At 41.3% G+C, this 21,551-nt stretch overlaps 1 protein-coding gene across 1 annotated transcript in view; it reads left to right on the top strand.

Annotated features, from left to right (window-relative positions):
* LOC146986617 (integrin alpha-11-like) overlaps positions 1–21,551 on the top strand; it is a 69,027-nt gene that overhangs the window by 17,414 nt on the left and 30,062 nt on the right. The window contains exons 4-10 of the mRNA XM_085780511.1: positions 12,259–12,368; positions 13,242–13,333; positions 13,441–13,555; positions 14,279–14,406; positions 18,380–18,528; positions 20,043–20,187; positions 20,814–20,979. Coding sequence (XP_085636637.1) covers positions 12,259–12,368; positions 13,242–13,333; positions 13,441–13,555; positions 14,279–14,406; positions 18,380–18,528; positions 20,043–20,187; positions 20,814–20,979 — 905 coding nt within the window. The remainder of the gene's footprint in view (positions 1–12,258; positions 12,369–13,241; positions 13,334–13,440; positions 13,556–14,278; positions 14,407–18,379; positions 18,529–20,042; positions 20,188–20,813; positions 20,980–21,551) is intronic.

Here is a 21,551-nt window from a genome sequence, read left to right as displayed (position 1 = left end):
ACTCCCGTGAAAATGATTTAAATTATTTTTAGCATGCTAAATATGACTGTCAGTAGTGTAGATATTTAATGTTATCATAAGAAAATATAAATATCTCACTTTCATCTACCTACAGATTGTATAAATCCACACACACGTTCACAGACGAGGTGGTGACGGTTGGCCACGCCCATTTAGAGAGACAGGAAGTGTATACCATTTCATATCATTGGAGCAGCCGCTCATGGAGTATCTTTCCATTTATTGAATATCTTTGCCCCAGCTTCAGGCAGCCGGCCTCCCTCAGTCTGATCCTGAGGCTGTCGGAGGACAGGACCCCCGAGGTGATAAAACTGTTCCACAGCAGCGGCTCTTCAAAGAGCCACATCCCAGGTGTTACTGCAGCCTTCCGCTGGAACGTGAAGACCTGCGCCGCCTCGAGCACCGACTGGTAAAATGGTGTCAGACCAGATAAGTCCACTGAGCTGAGCTCAAGCAGAAACAGATGTTTATCGTACCTGAGACGACCGGCCTTCCTCAGCAGCAGGCAGGCTGTGTCCATCCACGGCAGACCAAACCTGTACAGGAGTCTCTGGGCCGTCTGCAGCCTGAAAGCAGCGACCCGTGCCGCCATGTTGACCAGGCCTTGTCCACCCTCCTGTACCGGCCAAGGGGGCAGTTGTCAGTCTGAGCAGTGAAGTCACTTCCGCGTTCAAAAAACTGCAATCCCCTCTTCTTCCTCTGGGGGCTGGTGTCAGAAAGCAGCTTTCTCCATAGACCCCCATGTTAAAATCACCCACTTTACATCCTCAATAAACATGTTAAAAGCCTGGTGTCAGAACGTTTTTTCGTCTCAATCGATAGTTTCTACCCCCGCACACACTCTGAGGGGGGTGAATTTTTTTTTAACTCTACCGTTTTACTGTTATTAGGTTAAAACTCTGACCAATTAGGGCGCGGAAACGTTGAGTGACAGGTCCGAGCAGCTCTGTGGACAGCTGCTTCGAGGCCAGTGGGCGGGTTCTCGGCCGGCCAATCCAACATGGCGCTGTTCAGGCCGCCATGTTGGAGTCACAAAAACGACTCCCCAAGACCAATGGGTGACGTCACGGACGCTACGGCCATTCTTTTTACTGTCTATGGTACCGGCAGGTGCAGCACCGCTGATCTCAGCCAGTGGTGTCCCCACCAGAAGAACTCCACCGTCTTCCTCTGGATGGCTTCAATCAGTAATATGAAAGAATAAAATAAAATATAAAATATGCCTATATATATACACATATGCAAACTATCACCTATATATATATATATATATATATATAGAAAGAGACAGAGAGACAGATATTAGATATAATAATAATAAAATAAAATCTGGAATAACCATCATGATAAAAACTCTTCATCCAGACTCAGACTCGGTTTCTTCGTCACCTGGGAAAAAATAAAAACGTTTTTTTAATTTTTTTATCACGTCTGTGAGAGATAAACCTGTTGTTGTAGTTGTGTGTGTTAATGTGTGTTGTTGTGTGTTAATGTGTGTTAATGTGTGTTAATGTGTGTGTTGTGGTGCTGCATTCCTCTCGCTCCTGCACCGTTACACAACCTCTGAGTCTTTGAAGTCTCAGGTAAATAAGTGGAAACTATGTGCGTCTCTTCTCTCCGTCCCGAGGCGCAGCGCGGGACCTGGAAACTATGTGTGTGCGGTTTGTTATTCCCCAGCCTCCCTCTGGGAAGCCCATCACTCCTCTCCCTCCGTGTGTGTGTGTGTGTGTGTGTGTGTGTGTGTGTGTTGTTTTAAAGAGAGGAGGAGGGGGTTCACATGGTTATAGTCTTTAGTCTCTGCTCTGTTGTTTTCGTCTGCAGCAGCTCGGTGACATCCCATCTCAGGTGTTTGGCTCATGTTGTTGACTCAGACTCAGACTGGAATAATCCAGAATAATCCAGAATTTTACGATCACTATGACCCATTTTTTTTTTTTTCAAAACTCTTCACACAGATACCACAACAAAAGCCTGTGTGGCCTCTGTCAGTGGTTTTCCAACTTTTTTTTACCTCAAGGACCCTAAATGGACATAAATTAGACTACGAATCCCCATTGGACAAAATGTTGAAGCAAAAAACCAGAAATACACAAATATTTGTTCTGAGTAATAATTACTTTTTATTTTTAGTCGATGTATACGTTCAAATTAGGGCCAATGGCGTGAATTTTTGGAAATATTGTAAAGAGAAAAGTTTTCCAAGAAAATAAAAAAATCTAAAAAAAAAAAGTTTCAAAATCCTAGAAAAAAGTCTTAATATTTTTTAAATGTTTTTTTTTAAAGTAAAAAAAAAAATTCTAGATAAAAGTGGTAACATTTCTCAAAACAAAAGTTAAAAAAAAATTCTACAAAAAGTGGTAACCCCCCTACCCCCCCCCCAAAAAAAAATCTAATTTTTTTTTTAATCCTAGAAAAAAGTGGTAAGATTCCTTAAAAAAAACAAAACAAAACAAAAAAAAAGGTTAAAAAATTGTCTAGATAAAAGTGGTAAAATAAAAACAATTCTGCAAAAAAACAAACAAAAAAAAACATTTATACATTTAAATTTTGTTTTAAGCTCTTTGACACACAATCTCAACTCAGACCAAAACAGTCGATGTTAACTGCTACATTTCCAACTGCTTTCACTGTGTTTGTCAAAACTGAACCTAAAGGCTGAAGTGAAGAACAGTTCACATTGTAGATTGTGACCTGTGTTTTGTTTCACTGCTTTTGAAAAACAATTGATTGAGTTTATGTAAACACATCGATCACAGCTGATTCCATCTGTATTTACTGTAACATCTAGGAAACACACTCGGGTGTCAAGGCTCTAAAAAAGATAGAAAGACGAGGGAGAGGAAACAGATGAGCTGCCAGATCAGCACGGACTTTTACTGTATATCTTCTGCTTGTAAATTTTAACACATCTGTGAATGAAAGATAACCCTTTTTATCTGAAGTAATTTTCAGTTGCTTTACTGTCGACATTTTGTCAGTTTTTCTTTTGTTGTAAAGTGTTCATTCTGCAAAGCTGCACCGAGATGGGTCGTTCACTTTTTGTAGGCCTAGCGTTTGCAAAAAAGAAATGCACAGAAAATACCTGCGTTTACTAAACCCAACAAAAGCAAAGTGTAGAGAGGTTCAAAGGAAACTACAGCACAAAGTCAATTTATGATCAATACAATAATCTGTTGATTGTAAAACAGCAGATCTGACTCATGTAAAGTGATGAAGACAACTTTTTCCCTGTGTTCTGTGCTGTGTTCTTCAACATTCGTTAGAAACAGATGCACACACACTAAAAACAGTTGGGTTAAAAATTAACCCAATTTTAACCCAACTGCTGGTTCATATAAGGACGAACCCTTTTTTTGGGTTATTTTAACCCAACGGGTTGGGTTCATCTTTTTGACCCAACTTTTGGGTTGAATATTCAACCCAAGAGTTGGGTTATGCTAACTACAACGTTGGGTTATTTTTAACCCGACTATTGGGTCGTGTATAAAGCACTTGCTCGACCCAATAGTTGGGTTAAAAATAACCCAATGTTGTAGTGTGCGGACAGCATTTTTCAAATGAACCGGCCGGTTAAGTCACAGCAGAGGTTGCGCTAGACTTTTTCGTCGCCGGTCATTTTGACTGACGGGGTCATAAAAATTCCGTCATAATCTATTTTTACCGGTCACTTTATTTATTTTTTTAAATGATAATAATGCCATATTCAATAGGATTCAATTTTAATTCATGTTTAATTCATATCAAGTCCAAACAAATTGAACAGAGAATGCTCCGGAGCAGAGTCTGCGTCAGAGCACATCTAACCGTGGGGTCAGTCAGTGAATGCGGGGGTCACTTTCTGCCACTCAACATCTAAATACAACGTAAATACCTGATGATGACATCAGTTTTCTGTCAACAATCAACATGCTAACCCATGTGTTATACCAAAACATCCAAAGGAGCACGTTTTCACATAGGCACCGCATAGTGCACCGGCGTTAGCTCTCTCTCTCTCTCTCTCTCTCTCTCTGTGCCTCTCATCTCTCTTTTACGCAGCACGCAGCCACTGCGCATCACTGAAACAACTGAAGCTATAGACCACACAGCCAGATGCAGCACAAATTCAGACAGGACAAAACCCACTCAGCTTTACGTGTTATAAACAATGCCACGGCGGCAGAATACATTAAAAGAAGGCTTAACGTTACCTTTAGAAGAGTTGTGCGCGGCGAGTGTGTGAAACGGTGATGTCCTGCCCCCACTGCTCTACCTACCGAGACACACCTGTGTAGCTACAGCTACGTAACTTAACAGCTGACTACTGTCGGCCCCTCGGACACTGCAGCTGAATCTCGCCCGTTAAATCATTATCGACCGTCATATTTACACTGACACGACTCCCATCAACATTTAATCCACTTGAAGGAGTTTGAATACTGCGGGGAGCTTTCTGTCTTCTTCTCTGTTGTTGGTGTTTATGTGTGGCAGCGCTACAGCGCCACACACGCTCCACAGGCCTAGAGGAGGTACTACAGCGTTTTCTACTGAGCGCACCAGCCAGCTGTGAGTTTGTTTGTTTTTTTTAATCTAATTCTCACCATAGTGACTTTGAGACATTGTATATGTTTTATATCGTTATCCACCGCTCCATTTATTGATTATCCGCCGGCTTCATTGTAAACAAATGCACATGGCCAGACGGCCATGGCTGTGAATTGCAATCTGTCAAAATGACGGATGGCCTCAAAATTTTTCCGTCACCGTTTTAAAAAAACGGTCAATGACGGAAAATATCCGGTTAACGCGACCCCTGAGTCACAGAATTACCCAACCCAACCCAACAAATGGGTTACTCACTGAAAAATAACCCAATTACTTGCACAACCCAGGAATTAAACTCTGGAAAAACAACCCAAAAATTAAACTCAACACCAATAACTCAGAAATTGGGTTACAGAGATAACCCAACATTTTTTAGTGTGCATGTAGGAGAGGAGGATTAGAGACACAGAGGAGGAGACACCACCAGACCTGGAGAGTTCAGAGTTAAACCGACACAGGAAAACGTCTGTTTCTCTCTAAGAATCCGTCTCTATCTGGACCTTCAGCATATTTCAGCTCAGTCTCTTATCAGTTTCCTCTGTGGCGGCAGCCGGCTGCAATTTCATCCCTCAGACGACTCTGATAAACTCACAGAGCTGCAGAGCCAGATGTTTCCATCAGGAGCCGAGTGGTGAGACCAGGTCCAAGTCCATCAGTGTCTCCAGTCCCAGTCCTCATAATAATAATCATGTGTCTCTATATTTACATTATTCCTCCTCAGCTACAAAGAAAAAAGATGATTTGATGTAAAATCTAAACCATATTTAATGTAAAACAAAGTTTGTATTGAACAGAAGAACACAGCACAGAACCAGCTGAAGTCTCCTCCCGCTGTTGTTACCATGGTTACACAAGCAGATAGGCTACTTTAGTACAACTATTTGAACTATCTGGAACTTATTGGATCACATCACACAAACCAAACGACATTTAAGAACGGGCCCAGATGTCAGACAGATGTGCTGATAAAAACCTCACTGAGATTTTTCAAATCAAAGATCAGAGTGTTTATTAACAAAACAAAAAAGAGATTACACACACACACACACACACACACACACACAGGAGCAGAGCCACCGTCCAACCATTAACGTGGAGAGTGTGTGTTTCAGTGTGTTTCAGTGTGTTAAAGTGTGTGTGAGCTGGTATAAACGAGCAGCTGAGTGAGTCGTGGTGTTGCGATCGGATCAGAACCTGGAGAGGGTTTCCAGACCTCGGTCCAGACCTCGGTCCAGACTCAGGACTCTCTGGAGACTTCATTTATCTGATCTGGACTGGAGACACCTGAGACCTGTCAGACCTGGAGCTGGAGAACGTCTGAGTGACGCCTGACCTCAGATCAGCAGAAAAAGAAGAAGAATGGACTTGGACTTATGTATAGCGCTTTCTAGTCATTCACACACATTCATACATCCCGTGATCTACGTTGGAGGTGTCGGGAATCAAACCACTGACCTTCATCTGTCATTTGGTATACATGACAATTAAAGGGACAATTGTGAAATTCTTGGACCGGCGCAAGATGGCCGTCTTGCAAAAATGTTTTCATTCATCAAGAATTAAAGTCAGAAGTTGGAAGACGATCACATACCGTCATAGTTCCCACCATAAACGGTGATTCAGCTGTGTTATTCTCATGACTCGCCGGGCAGCGTCCACAAAACCGAAAGTAAAGAAATGCTGGTCGGCTCGCCCAGCATTTCCACCATTAATTAAAATAACAAAATAACGATAGAGACAAAACGATATATTGATCGAAAATGGGCCCATTAACAAGTGTGGGTAGCGTGGATTCATCCTCATTAATGTGAGACTTTTTTATAACCAAATACAGACTCCTCGCTGTCCCTTTAATGACTTAAATATTTCAATATAATAATATAAACTAGAAAATTTCCTCCGGGAAATTTTTAATAGGACCACGGGGAGCTACTGCCGGGCATACCATCTCTGTCAACATGGGAATCAAACCCACGATCTTAACTCATTGAGTGCCGCGCTCCTTTCCAAAGTTTTAGTCAAGTGTACCGGCAAATTAGACCATATTTGACTTTTTATTTTAGAGCCATAGTGTATTCTATATTATTGCCACCAACACATACTGTAGCTCATTTGAAAGGTTTAACTTTATCCTTCAAATGGCCACAAACCGTTTGTTTCTACGTGCCTCCGTTCCTGAGAAAAGTCAAGCTAAACATGGCTGGGTTTCACCAAAATCCCTCCTTTTTTTCTAGAAAAGGAGATAGAGCGTCTTTTATGAAAGGTGCGCTGTTTGTGCCTGTCGCTCTTCAGACACTCGCATTTCTGGATCAAAGGGCTCGTATAAGATAAATATACACAACAATTGTTGTTCTATTCACAAAACCACCATCGGGGGCGGGGGGGGCGCCACTAAACAGCAATAACACAGACGCACCGTGCCGTGTCACAGCCTCTCGCCGCGGAACGTGAGGCTCTGCCGGCCACAGCGGCTCGCGAACACCGGTCCCGCCGGTGGTCGCGGTCCGTCTGTGGTACGGGTCGGTGGTGCCGGTCTGCTTTGGTCCAGAGACCATCAGATTTTACCGCGGGAGGACTTTGGGGAGGACACGGTGTTGCTCCAGATGAAGACCGGGCGGGACAGTGGGCTGAGAGCTTCCTGGTTCAGCTCCGAGCTGCTGCAGCCTCGCGGGTGAGAGCGGAGCAGCAGCGGAGCAGCTGCTGCATCTGCATGCAGAACTCCGTTTGCAGAAGCTGAGTTATGATAAAAACTTCCAGATCATGAGCTGTCATGTGACTTTGATCGTCATCTATTTCAGTTCTCCTCGTCGTAGAGTCCCCAAATTTACATATAATGTGTATTAAAGTGTCTATTTTCATAATTTAAAAAAAAGCAAAAAACGAAAAATTTCGTTTTTGGCACTCAACGCATGGACGAACGAAAAACGAGAAATTACGTGGTTGGCACTCAATGAGTTAAGGTCAAGACAGAGCTGATCAGACAGACACTGATATGGAGGAGCTGTAATCACATTAGGTTAACTGTGTGTGTGTGTGTGTGTTTAACATGTTAACCAGCGCCAGGTGGATTGTTTATAAACCTTAACGAGCTCTGGCCTGAGGCTCAGAGGTTACCATGGTAACTTGAGGTGGTTGCCAATGACGATAGGGGCCCCCCAGGCTGAGGCAGACAGAAACGTCAAGAAAAAGAGCGATTTTCTGCCTCTGCACTGGTCTCACATTTGGACTTATTCTGACAAAACGGTAACTCCTATCAGAAAAAAACACAGACCATCATCGCTGTAAGGACTTCCTGAACAATTTGGTGTGATTTTGGTGTTTCTACAGTAAATATTTTGCATAAACGTGCGATTTTAAAACAGGGGTCCGTTCTGCTTCTCTCAGAAAATCTTTGTATTGGAGTCAATGAGGAGCAGAGACAGACGTGGCCACACATAGAGGCTGACAATTCAAATTCTGTAAATCTCTCAGATATTTTGAGCAGATTGTGAGAGAGAGAACAAGTTTGTCTACAAATGTGGAAAAAACCATGTGTGTAGAGTGTAAATTGTGTCCAGGAGGAGTGTGGAAAGAGAAAAGTTTCAGAAGATTTCAGACAACTTCTCCCACTCTAACCGATGATGTCACCCACTCTGACACGAACATTCTGTGCAATACACAACCATTATAATCTCATAATTTCTCCAAAAATGATCATGGTCATTGATCAGGGATTGATCAAAAACTATATGACCTATCAAAACGTGGAGTAATACGACAATACACAAGACTTGTGTCTACTGTTTAAAGTTCAAATGGAGTCTCTAGGTGAAAGTATGCCTGAGCAGTAGACGTTTATAAAACTCTAACGATTGTTCTTTTTCGCTCTTTTTTTTCTGCCTATCCCATTGACTTCAATGCAAAATTTTCCGCAGTTTTTTTTTGTATTCTTTAAAGAAAAGCAATAGCACACCGATCCCAATTGAACCACACATTCTGATATATAATTTAGTAGTGAATTGATATTTGTCTGGAAGATGAAAAAAAAAAAAAAAAGTAGGAAAAAATCCCCACAATAACAAAATTCTGCTCAGTGCGATTGCCCCGTGGCCCCAATAATTGGGATTAACAGATAGATTAACAGATACTTTAAATATTCTGTGTATATAGATAGATAGATAAATAGATAGATAGATAGATAGATAGATAGATAGATAGATAGATAGATAGATAGATAGATAGATAGATAGATAGATAGATAGATAGATAGATAGATAGATAGATAGATAGATAGATAGATAGATAGATAGATAGATAGAACTTTATTCATCCCGAAGGAAATTATTCGGCCAGGCCGCTCCAGAGGAAAATAACTTAGTTAAAGAAAAATGAATAGGATACAAAGAGGAAAAAATATGATAAAATATATCCTGCAATGTCTAGACAATGAAATATATAAATAGTAATATAATTATATTTTGACTGTATTTGATTTTGCACATGAACGACCCGCTCTAGAAGAAGTGACGTCTACAGAGGAGGAGGGAGGAAGACTGACTGTGTGTGTGTGTGTGTGTGTTGTTTTTGTCTGTCAGAGGTCAGACTCGTTGACCTGTGGTGACCTCTGACCTCTGTCTGACCTGAGCTCAAACCTCCGGCGCTTCTTGTTTATAGAGTCGACTCTGTGTTTCTACAGTGTCCTGTGATTGTCAGCCTCCACGCTGCGACCTGTGTGTGTGTGTGTGTGTGTGTGTCTGTGTGTGTGTGTTTACTGTCTCACAGTGTGTTTAGTCTCCCTCAAATTGCAGGGAATTCTGGGAAGAAGAGGTATCGGCAGCGGGAACTCCACTTAATTAAAAGACAAAGCGGCCGATAACGACTCAGGTTTCACCACCACAGAGATGATAAACCTCAGCACCTGTTCAGGAAACGACCGGCCCGGGGTGGTGATGTCATGGGGGGGCGGGGCTTAGAGCGCTGCAGGCTGCAGGATGTGGACCTGGCTCCGTCTGCAGTCGGAGGATGTGGTTTTGTCCGCGCGGCGCTCGGCCCGTTTGATGTGGACGGCGACGTGTGAGCAGACTAAAGGCTCGGTGGCTCGTGGTCCTTTTGGTCGTGACTCAGACCCGTTCCCAGAACCAGCGCCGAGCGGGAACCATGTGATGAAAGACATTCCTTCTGTTGAGGAGGAGGAGGAGGTGTCAGGATTTGGCTCATTTGTTGATGCAATGCTGCTTACCAGATAAAATTACACATAATTTATCTGTATCATCATCAAAATCAGCAAAATTGATTGATTGATCATATTTATTTCAAACCAAACAAAAATTATATCTCACATACAACATAACAAGAACATCCACAGGACACCGTATAACCAAATATCGAACAGAACAACAACAACAGACACTAACAACAACGAACACTGTTTGAAAAGGGGATGGAAGAAGCAGAGCTGATCAGTTTCCAACCCCAGACAACACACATACAACACAACCAAAACACAGTTATCACATTAGTTTACATCATTTATCTCTCCTCTCTGCTATACATTTCAAACACTCCTTTTCTAAACTTTTAAATTGATTAACACTTTTGCTGAGTTTAATCTCTACATCCAAGCTATTCCATAGAATAACCCCTCCGACAGAAATACACATACTTTTAAGAGTCGATTTTACACTTTGCTGTTGCAATTTGAGTTCTCCTCATAAGTCATATCTTTTACAACCTTCCCTCTCATGAAATAATTTTTGGATTATACAAGGAAGAAGATTATTTTTTGCTTTATACATGGTTAATGCATTTTTAAATTTTACCAAGTCAAAAAATGTTAATGTAGATGCCTTCAAAAAAAGTGGCTTAGTGTGATAATTGAACCTAACATTAAAAACTGTTCTTATGGCTCGTTTTTGTAATATGTACAGAGGCAACAGGTTGGTTTTATATGCATTACCCCAGACTTCCACACAGTAAATGAACAATATACTTAGAAATGTCAGCACAGACGTCACAGTGTGGAAGAATGTGGGCTTATTGCATGTTCATATATCTATCAGTTTCTATTGCTAAAGAAAGGACACCGTACATTTGTTAAATATATATATAAACAATTTGTGTCAAAGATCTTTACATGGCATCATCACAACATCCTCTGACCTCTGACCCTCACATCCACTGAGGAAAAACTCCCAGGAAAAACCAGGAGAAACAAACCTCAGGGTGAGAGACGGAGGAGGGATCAGAGATGTTGTTACAGACAAGAAAACAGTTTGCTTAAAGAAAAAGAAGAAAGGCCAGCAGCACTCGTGTCCTTCTCATTGTTTTTTATTGCAAACTGCGTCGGCGCTTAAGAAAACAGTTTACAACATGGAGATGGACGGGAATCCAGTCAGCAAAAAACTATTTTAGATTTACTAATTGTCGGTGTGTGTGTGTTCTTGTACTTACTACGTTGTGAGGACCGTCGACAGTTTTTCACCAACAGAGTGAGGACATTGTTACCAAGTGAGGACATTTTGGCCGGTTCTAACTTTTTCCAAGTGCTGTTTCAGGGTTAAGACTTTAGGTTATAGTTAGTTTCAAATTAGGTTAAGAGTAAAGGTCTTTGCACACTGAGTCTGTTTTATTCGCATGCGTTTTTCGTATCCGTCATCCGACAAAAAACATTACGCACAGGCTCCTTGCACACTGAGTCCGTTGCGTTTTATTCGCATTCGTTTTTATTTTGTGTTGCAAATTTCGGAGAGGGAGACAAAATCGTCACGCAGTGATGATGCACTTTGTGGTTCTCTCACTTGTTGAGAATTTAAATATTGTGTCCATCCTGAGAGGAGCCAATCTGCCTTTATTATAGGATGTCAGTGGTCCAGTTGGATAGATACTGATTATTAGCTCACACAGTAAACAGAAGACCACCAGCGGCTGGCGTTTTTTTTTCTTCCTTATACTCGGCCTGTGGTTTTGTGTTGTTTCCGGAAATGGTTTTTTTCTTTGAAGAGTTTTTTTCTTCTTCCTTTTTTTCCCCTTTCAAAATAAAAGACTGAACATTGATTATTGAACTGATTTTGCGTTGGACTTGATTATTGAATTGCTGCAGCGGAAAGATTGTTTTTGTTGTTTATATTGATCAAGTGCTGGTTTTTGGTTGATTAATTGAGCAATACACTGTGTGTGTATTGCTTTTGTGGGGTTTTGTTGTATGTGGGTGGTATAAAGTGTGTTAGGTCAAAAACAAAGTAAAAATCTTACGTACCAGGAGAGAGACCTGGTTACAATAAACCTAAACGCGCCCTAACACTGAAACCATCACAGCACACACACACTCAGCGGTGACCCCCCTCTCTCTCCCTCTCCAGCCTCGACACGCTGATGTGATTGGTCAAAAGACTTTTCACGGATGCGAAAAACGCATTAAATCGAATCTGTTCCGAAAACTTTTATGACGGCCGGAAGTTTGGGACTCGGTGTGTAAACATGATCGACACAACATGAGGTCAAATTTATTTTTTGACGTGTGGCAATTTCGGACAACGAAAACGGACTCAGTGTGCAAAGGCCTTAATGGTTAAGGTTAGGGTACGGGGCTAGGGAATACATTATGTCAATGTGTGTCCTCACAAAGATAGCCTTACAAACGTGTGTGTGTGTGTGTGTGTGTGTGTGTGTGTTTAGGCTGCTGGTTGGAGCTCCCTTTGAGTCCACAGGGAAGCAGCAGACAGGAGACGTGTACAGGTGTCCACTGGACACCAGGACGTCCGTCAACTGCAGCCGCCTCCATCTGGGTGAGTCACAGCTATGACATCATCACACAGGAACAGGAAGTACTATATTTTTATATTTAAAATGAATCATGTCAAGCACAACAGATTTTTATTTTTATATTTAAAATGAATCATGTCAATCGCAACTGTATAGATATATATTTGAAGAGTTCATTTGCAAAAGCAGTTAAGTGCCATTTTGAAAAAAAATTAGCTGAGGCTTTGTAATTATTCTTTGCATAGTGTTGTTTTCAATAAAACTTTATTTTTTTGAGATATTTCTGTTTTGTTACATCTCAAAGTCACTCAACTTTGGTTTGACTGGTATCACCTTATCTAAAGAAAAAAAAAAAAAAAAAGAAGATTCTAGAATTTTTTAAAAAACGGAGTTATCTGCTTTTGCAAATTAACTCTTCATTTTTATATTTCAATGAATCATGTTAATTCCAGCTATATAGATTATATATTTTTTTTTACAATTCAAAGAATCATGTCCACCCCTGTAACTATGTAAATGTACTTTTTCTGTTATCTACTGGTCCTCCGTCTTTTTGGACTTTTTATGTTAATTGTTGTATTGTTTTGGGGACTATCTCAAAGGAGGTTAAATCGAAAGCAACTGGACTTAGTTATTTGTCCAGTTGCTTTCGATTTAACCTCCTTTGAGATACTATGACCTGGACAAATGAGAATATGCACAGGCTTTTGGGGACTACGGATGTAATGTAGCACCAGTGCTAAATCAGGTGTATTTACTGTGGGTACTCTAGCACTCACTGTCCATTAATATGCATTGTCCCGACCAAATAAACAAATAAAGTCAAGTAAAGTAAAGGTTCCTTTTACCAAAATAAAAGCATTAAATTGAACTCCTGTCTGTCTGTCCGTTACCAGGGAAACTGTCTCTGGACAACGTCTCTGAGAGGAAGGACAAGATGAGACTGGGGATGTCGCTGACCTCCAACCCCCGAGACAACAGCTTCGTGGTGAGTGAGAGACTGGAGGAGAGGAAACGGCCGCCATGTTGGCTCCCAGTGGTCTCCTTTAACATGTGTGTGTGTGTGTGTGTGTGTGTGTGTGTGTGTGTCCTCAGACCTGTGGGCCTCTCTGGTCTCATGAGTGTGGAAGCTCCTTGTACAGCACCGGGATCTGCTCCAGGGTCAGCAGGAACTTCAGACCGTCACACACCATCGCCCCGGCCCTGCAGAGTAACTCTCACACACACACACACACACACACACACACACAAACCATATTCAGTCATAAAATGTACATTTATATAAGTTTAAACAAAACAATTGAGTACATGAAAACACAATAACCATATTCAGTCACTCTTAAACTTGGCTAAACTGCATTTTGTTGCATCAAAAAGTGAATATTGAAGGATGATGTAATGGCTTTAACTACAGAAACTAAATGCACACTGGAGCATAGAGAAACATGGGTAACACTTTATAATAAATACACACTATTAAGCATTAGTGAAGCATTAAATATTGAATTCATCATTCATAACACACAAATACTCATTAGTATGTAGTTTATAAACACAGTTAAAAATGTTTTACTCATAGGGTTAGGGTTAAGCACTAACTGTATTTATAAACTATCGAAAATGGGCCCATTAACAAGTGGTAACGTAGATTCATCCACATTAACGTGAGACTTTTTTATAACCAAATAGAAACTCCTCGTTGTCCCTTTAATTCCAGATAAACAGCTTTTTTCCGACTAGTTGATGGACTGTAAAAAAAGCGTGTAATGTACAACACATAAATGAGAATATTATTATTTTGTGGCGGGACTTCTTGAGTCAAGTAACGGGGGAAACCGTAACTTTTTGGATTACTCATTACTGAAAAAAGTAACGTTGTTTATTTCATATATTATATTTATATTATTCCCACTGTTCCTCATCCGTGTCCCAGGGTGTGAGACGTTCATGGACATCGTGATCGTTCTGGACGGCTCTAACTCCATCTACCCGTGGTACGAGGTGCAGGACTTCCTCATCAACATCCTGCACAAGTTCTACATCGGCCCAGGTCAGACGCAGGTCGGTCCCCAACATCTGGAAACATCTGCTGCTCTAAATGTTTCCTCCTCCTCTTCCTCCTTCAGCTTCACAGTTTCTTTGTTTGTTGTTCAGTTGTGTTTTCTTTTTTTTATTGGTGAAGTGATAGACAAGTTGACATGAAGGACAAATACGTTATAAACACATATAACCACACAAACATACAAACAATCGACATAAGTACAGACAACAACAGGAAATGACATGAATGTAGTGTTAAGTGTGTGTGTGTGTGTGTGGATGTGGATGAGAGGTAAGTGGAGTGCTATTACTTGTATACAATATGGTATAGAATATGGTAATAGTGAAAATAATAATAATAAAGAAAACTAGAAAATTTCCTCTGGGGAAATTTTGAAAGGGCCACGGGAGCTACTGCCGGTTTTGCCATCTCTGTCAACATGGGAATCAAACCCACGATCTTAAGGTCAAGACAGAGCTGATCAGACGCATGATCATCTTTCTATAAGCACTGATATGGAGGAGCTGTAACCACATTAGGTTACCTGTGTGTGTGTGTGTGTGTGTGTGTGTGTGTGTGTGTGTGTGTGTGTGTGTAATCACATGAAGTTACCTGTGTGTGTTAGAGTGTGGGAGAGGAGTGTGCACTTCCGCGCGCATTTGTACAGTATGTTACCTGTGTGTTTTGATGTGTGTGTGTCTGTAACTGTAATCACATGAAGCTGGTTCTAGAGTCTGTGTGTGTGTGTGTGTGTGACTGACTGACTTGACACATGTCATGAGCTGCATCCTGTGACAGTCTGATTTAGCTGTGTGATAAGCGCCACAAAACTCCTCCCTCCCTAATGATCTGATTGATTACACCTGTGTGGCAGCCTGCCCTCAGAAGTTACCATGGCGACTACCATGCTTACATTTTACTGTGTGGAACAGTGTTGTGTTTGTGTGTTTGTCTGTTTGTGTAGGCCTATGCGTGCATGTGTGACTGTGTGTGAGTGTCTGTGTGTGTCTGTCTGTGTGAGTGTGATGCCTGTGTTTGTGCGTGGACATCCTCTGTCAGTCTGGTTTATCATGTGTGTGTGTGGGGCTGTGTTTAAAAACATCTTAACGAGCGGCCAGGCTGCACCTGCACTGTTCTATTTATAGACTTTGATAACGAGCTGGCCGCTACAGCTGGACCAACTGCACACAGAGCAGAGCAGAGCAGAGAGATTTGAGCTCTGAGCAGCTTCCGAAAACAGCCCATAAAAAGAGAACCGTACCTCTTATCAGAATGTGGCCATGACTACTGGGGCAAGGAGACCTTCCTGAGCATTTTGATGTGCATTAAATGTTTGTAGGGCAAAAACTTTTCTCAGAATCGCTGGTTAGAAAAGGGGGTCATTTCCGCTTTTCTCAAAAAATCAGCTCCTACTTTTGTATTGAAGTCAATGAGCCACTGGAGCGGGTCTAACTGCACAAAGAGGCTCCGTAATAAAATTCTGTAAGTCTGTCTGCTGTTTTGAGCACATCATATGAGAGACGACAAGTGTGGCTACAAACAGTGAGGAAATCATGTGTCTAGAGTTTAATTTGTGGCCGTGCTGACAGTTTATCCAGAAAAAATCCAGAATGTTTTTCACTCTCTCCCACTCTAACCGATGATGTCACGCGCTCTGACACGAACATTCCGTGCAATACACACCCATTATAATCTCATAATTTCTCCAAAAATGATCATGGTCATTGATCATGGATTGATCAAAAACTATATGACCTATCAAAACGTGGAGTAATACGACAATACACAAGACTTGTGTCTACTGTTTAAAGTTTAAATGGAGTCTCTAGGTGAAAGTATGCCTGAGCAGTAGACGTTTGTTAAACTCCAATGATTGGTCTTTTTCGCTCTTTTTTTTCGCCCGTCCCATTGACTTCAATGCAAAATTTTGCGCCGTTTTTCGCGACTTATGTTGCGAAAAATTCGTAAACTGTTGAGAAAAGTAATAGCACACCGATCCCGATCGAACCGCACGTTTTGATATATAATTTCGCCCGGGCACTGGTCCCTGCAGCTATTTCATAGCTGTTGGGACCAGTGCCCGGTGCGATTGCCCGTGGCCCTAATAAAATAAACAAATAATAATAATATTAGGGATAATGAATAGGTAATAAGAAAAAGGAGCAACACATATATATAATATTGGATTGGATTGTACGTTTTGGGCTCGGAGCCACTGCATAGGCCTACACAAGACAATACATACGAGACATCCATACAAAATACTTTCACACCTTTAACACGCATTCAAAACAGTGAAGGGTGCCTCCACTCTATTACAAATAGGTCAGTAAAAACAGTCTGTAGAACTGATCAAATCAGCAGCTCTTTAAGTTAAAGTGCTATATGCGCTAATAATGAAATAAGACTTTGAAAATAAAGGGATAAAAAAAACTGCTTCGGTGTCTTCAGCGTCTCATCCTCGTGTTTTGTGAAATCGCTGCGTCACGAGCTTCAGGTTTCTCAGGGAAATGTTTGAATTCTTTGGCAGGATTCTTAAAAAAAATGTTGCAGACTCGACCACAAACCCTGAACTGCTGCTGCTGCTGCTGAGGCCCCGTCGCTGCCAAACAGGACAAAGGTCACGGCTCATGTGTTTTCACCCCTCCGTTCCCCTTCACGGCGGCCCACAGCGACCTCTTGACCTCGTTAAATCCTCGACAAAAAAAAGAAAAAGTCTAAGAACCGCTTGTTTCCGTGGCCTGGCCGATGATGATGATGATGATGATGATGATGGTGTTGTGTTTGGACACAGAGCTCAGTGTCTCTCTCTCTGTCTCTCTCTGTGTGAGGCGTCCTCAGGAATCTGAGCTGTTTGTAGTTTCTGCTCCCGGTTCACAGGCTGGAAAAACACAGCTTCTGTCCCGGGAAAACAACTAAACCGTCTGTGTTAATTCATGGAAACGCTGGAAGGAACAAGGAGTTAGTCCAACAGGCAGCTGGAGAAAGTGTAAAGATCAGACCTATGAACTACAGACATTCAAGGGATAGTTCAACATTTTGTCAAATTGTCCCATTGCTATAATCCCTATAGTCATAGCAGTAGGTTTGTTACCTTTAATTGTCGGTGCAAGCTGTTTTTAGAACGGCGGAGCAGAGCCGTGAGCTGCTCAGAGCTACGCTACGGAGGCTCATTATGGGATTTCTTAATTGGTTTCCCTCATCAAACTCATCAAATACACAATCCAACAACTCCACAACGCTCTGGTGGACAAGTTGTGAGCTGCACATTCACCACGCTATGAGATAATAACACAACGTTACCACACAGAGTTGTTTTAGAGGGAAATACAGAGACTGTTGATGAAAAACTGTCCCTGAAGGCAACGTGCATCAGCGGTTTTGCATGAATTTCCCTCTTTGTCCCATCATCTTTATTGATTCATCTAAACTCTCAGTTTGTTGAGGGTGAAGTTTTAATTAACAATGACATCGAGACAGATAACAAACAAACAAAATAAACAAGAATCAGAACGAGACATTACAGATATCATCATGGAACTTCCCAAGTTTATCACTCACATCAAAACATTTATTTCTTCTATTACAAGTTTTGTCAAAATTTAGGTTTTAATATGTAAATGAGGCAATACCTAATTAAATATGCGCTAATTTGCATACATTTCCAGAACAGGAACCTGTTCTGGAAGTGAAAATTTGTGAAAATTTGTTTGAAACAAGTGGAAATGATCTAAAAGCAAGTTAATTTTTAAGGTGATGAGTCTTATTTTAAGTGGAAAGAGATTAGTTTTGACTAGAAATTAGACAAATATTCTTGGAAAGATTTTGAGTTTTTGCAGTGTACAAAGGAAAAGACCATTTATGTTAATTTACACAGTGTTGGTGGTGGTGTTGGTGTTAGTTGTGGTGGTGCCTTCAGGTGCTGTGGTGTGTTGTGTTCAGGTGTTGGTGTTGTTGGTGGTGCCTTCAGGTGCTGTGGTGTGTTGTGTTCAGGTGGGCGTGGTGCAGTACGGCTCCTCCGTGGTCCATGAGTTCGGTCTGGGCGAGTACCAGACGGTGGAGGAGGTGGTGGAGGCGGCCCGGGGCATCGACCAGCGCGGCGGAGAGGAGACCAGGACGGCGCTGGGCATCAACGTGGGCCGGTACGACACACAACACAACACAACACAATACAACACAACAACACACTGGGCCTCATTCACCAATATCTTCTTAAGTATTTTCTTGAAATCTTGAAGTCGTTCTTAAGAAATTACTGTAAGAACTTAGTTTAGCTTAAGAAAACTAAGTAAATTGAGACCATAATGATGTGTAAAATGATTAATAATTACTAAAAACATTATAAAAGATAAGAAATTAGGTAACCCTTTAATTTACAGGCCGTTAAATACGTGATAATGTGTATTAACAACCAAGAAATAACAAGTAGCCTAATTGCGTAGTAATGTCGAGAAACAGCCTAGAAATAATGGTCAATTTCATAGTAATGTTCTTAAGTAGGCTAATGTTTTTCAAAAAGACAAAAGATTAGTACACGTGCTTTTCATGCTTTGAATTTTTCTCACCAAGTCCTTCATTGCAATTGGCCGATATTTCTGGGCTGTTTCTACGCAATCAATCGTTATTACTTGCCGATATTTCACAACATTACTAAATTGACCGTTATTTCTAGGCTATTTTTAGACAATAAGACACAATTAGGCTAATTGTTATTTCTTGGCTATTTCTTGACATTATCACATAATTGACCCTTTGTCAAGTCCTGCCCTCCATGGTTACTGTTGCTATAGGTTGGACAAACAATGGTCACGGAAGGGTTAACTCCCATTGGAAACCATTGAAAATTAGGCAGATTTAAATTGCTTATAAGGAAATTTTGAATTAACTTAGCCTATCTATCAGAAAAATGGTGTCTGTGATAGAAGACAGACGTGGCTAAAGAGCGATTGAACGGGCATTACACGACTTTTCTGAAAAATGGGGGAAAATCATTGTTTTGGTCACTCACTAGCTAGTAGCTAACGACTAAGCTAGTAGCTAACGTTAGCTACAAGCTAACGCTTAATCTCCGCCGATCTCCCATTTCTCCTCGTAAAACTTCACAAAGTTCAAAAGACATTAGCAACGGTAATGTTATGTTTGCTAGATAACTTTGAAGGTTAAAGGCTAAGTATGTTTATTGATGTCTTGGGTTTGGGGAATGGGATAAAAATGACATCGTGAGTCGCTATTGCAGGAACTTCAGGCACATTTTAACCATATTGAAAAATTAAAAAGTAGTTTTTGCTGTCTACCTATCTAGTTACATAGGGTTTCATCCCAGGGTTGTCCAACCTTAGAAAGCTGTGCAACGGGAGAAGCGCTTTGATTGGTGGATCAGCAGACCAATCAGAAGGCCAACAAAGGGTCAATTAAAGGGTTACCGAAAATTATTCTAATTCATATTCATAATATTAAACAGCTGCAGAACAGAAGAAAAATACAATAGGCTAATCAATTATTTTGCACAAGTGTCAGCTCTCAAATGACACAATCTTCGAGAAAACTGTGCAAGTGGGACTCACGGTTCGTAAACGAGGCCTAATGTCTGTTTGTCTGTTTGTCTGTCTGTTTGTGTGTCTGTTTGTGTGTCTGTTTGTGTGTCTTCTGTGAGCAGCTCGGAGGCGTTCAAGCGCGGCGGTCGTCCCGGCGCTCAGAAGGTGATGATCGTGATCACAGACGGAGAATCTCACGACAGCCCTCAGCTGGTGCAGGCGGTGGGAGACAGCGAGAGAGACAACATCACCATGTACGCCATCGCTGTGAGTCTGAGTCCCTTCACCACAACGCTCTGCTGCACCTCCTGCTGCTCCTCCTTCTCCTCCTGTCAGAGTTTTAAAGGGATAGTTCACCCAAAATTCAAATTTCACTCATTATCTATACTCACCCTCATGTCGACTAAGAGCTGTGAGAAGTTTCAGAGTCCTCCGTGGCTTCTCTGAGTTACAGGGGGTCTCGGCGTAGCAGTGCATGTCCATATGACGGTTGCAAATGGATACCAACTGTCTTCGTAACAAAAAGACACACCAAAAAACATCCAAATACCTCCATGCTGCTCGTATGTAATGTCCTTCTTGTATATAAACATAGATTAATTTCATTTTTTTCGGAACAATTTCTCATGTTGGGGCTTCAATACAAGACGGACATTACATACGAGCAGCATGGAGGTATTTGGATGTTTTTTGGTGTGTCTTTTTGGATGAAGAAAGTTGGTATCCATTCATAACCATTATATGGACAAATACTGCTGCGCGGACCCCCCGCTGTAACTCAGAGAAGGAACGGAGGACTCTGAAACTTCTCCCAGCTCATGAGGGTGAGTAGATAATGAGTGAAATTTGAATTTTGGGTGAACTATCCCTTTAATCTCCTCCTCCTCCTGCAGGTCCTGGGTTATTACAACCGTCGAGGGATCAACCCCGAAGCTTTTCTCAAAGAAATCAAGTTCATCGCCAGCGACCCCGACGAGAAACACTTCTTCAACGTGACGGACGAGTCGGCGCTGAAGGACATCGTGGACGCTCTGGGGGAGAGGATCTTCTCTCTGGAAGGTCGGCCGCCATTTTGAAAACATATGCAGGGTTCTTACTGATCCTTAAAAAGTCTTAAAAGGCTTTGAATTCATTAATCTAAAAACAAGGCCTTAATTGGCATTAAAATGTCTTAAATCAATTTTTCAAAAGTCTTAAAAATGTTAACACTTGGTAAGTGGTATTTTATGGTTGTAATTAGTCTCAAATCTCTAAATATTTGGTAACATTTCGACATAGAGAAGTTTTAGTGGCGGCCGTCAACGCTAAATTTCTCACCGCCACCAGCTCCCGAGTCAGTGTTTTTTTTTTTTTTTCTGACTTTTTATGCATTTATTTTGAAAGGACAGCTGGAAAGAGACACAATCCAATGTTCACGTAGCAGTCACTTTACCTTGGATCACATAGGAAAGTGGGTAAAATTGTCCCTAACCCTATGTAATTGATGTGGTGTTTTTCTTTCTTTTTTCTGCATTTGTGTTTATTATGAAGTCGGTCATAAATTTCATTTCAAGTGGCTTTAAAAAAGTCTTAAAAAGTCTTAAATTTAACTTGGCTTAAGCTGTAGGAACCCTGATATGTCTTCTTTCTTT

The sequence above is a fragment of the Trachurus japonicus genome, chromosome 6, assembly GCF_045865225.1.
Source record: "Trachurus japonicus isolate A0001 chromosome 6, Traja_1.0".
Classification (NCBI taxonomy): Eukaryota; Metazoa; Chordata; class Actinopteri; order Carangiformes; family Carangidae; genus Trachurus; species Trachurus japonicus.
Note: the sequence above shows the minus strand (reverse complement) of the source record. Positions and strands in the feature narration are given on the sequence as shown.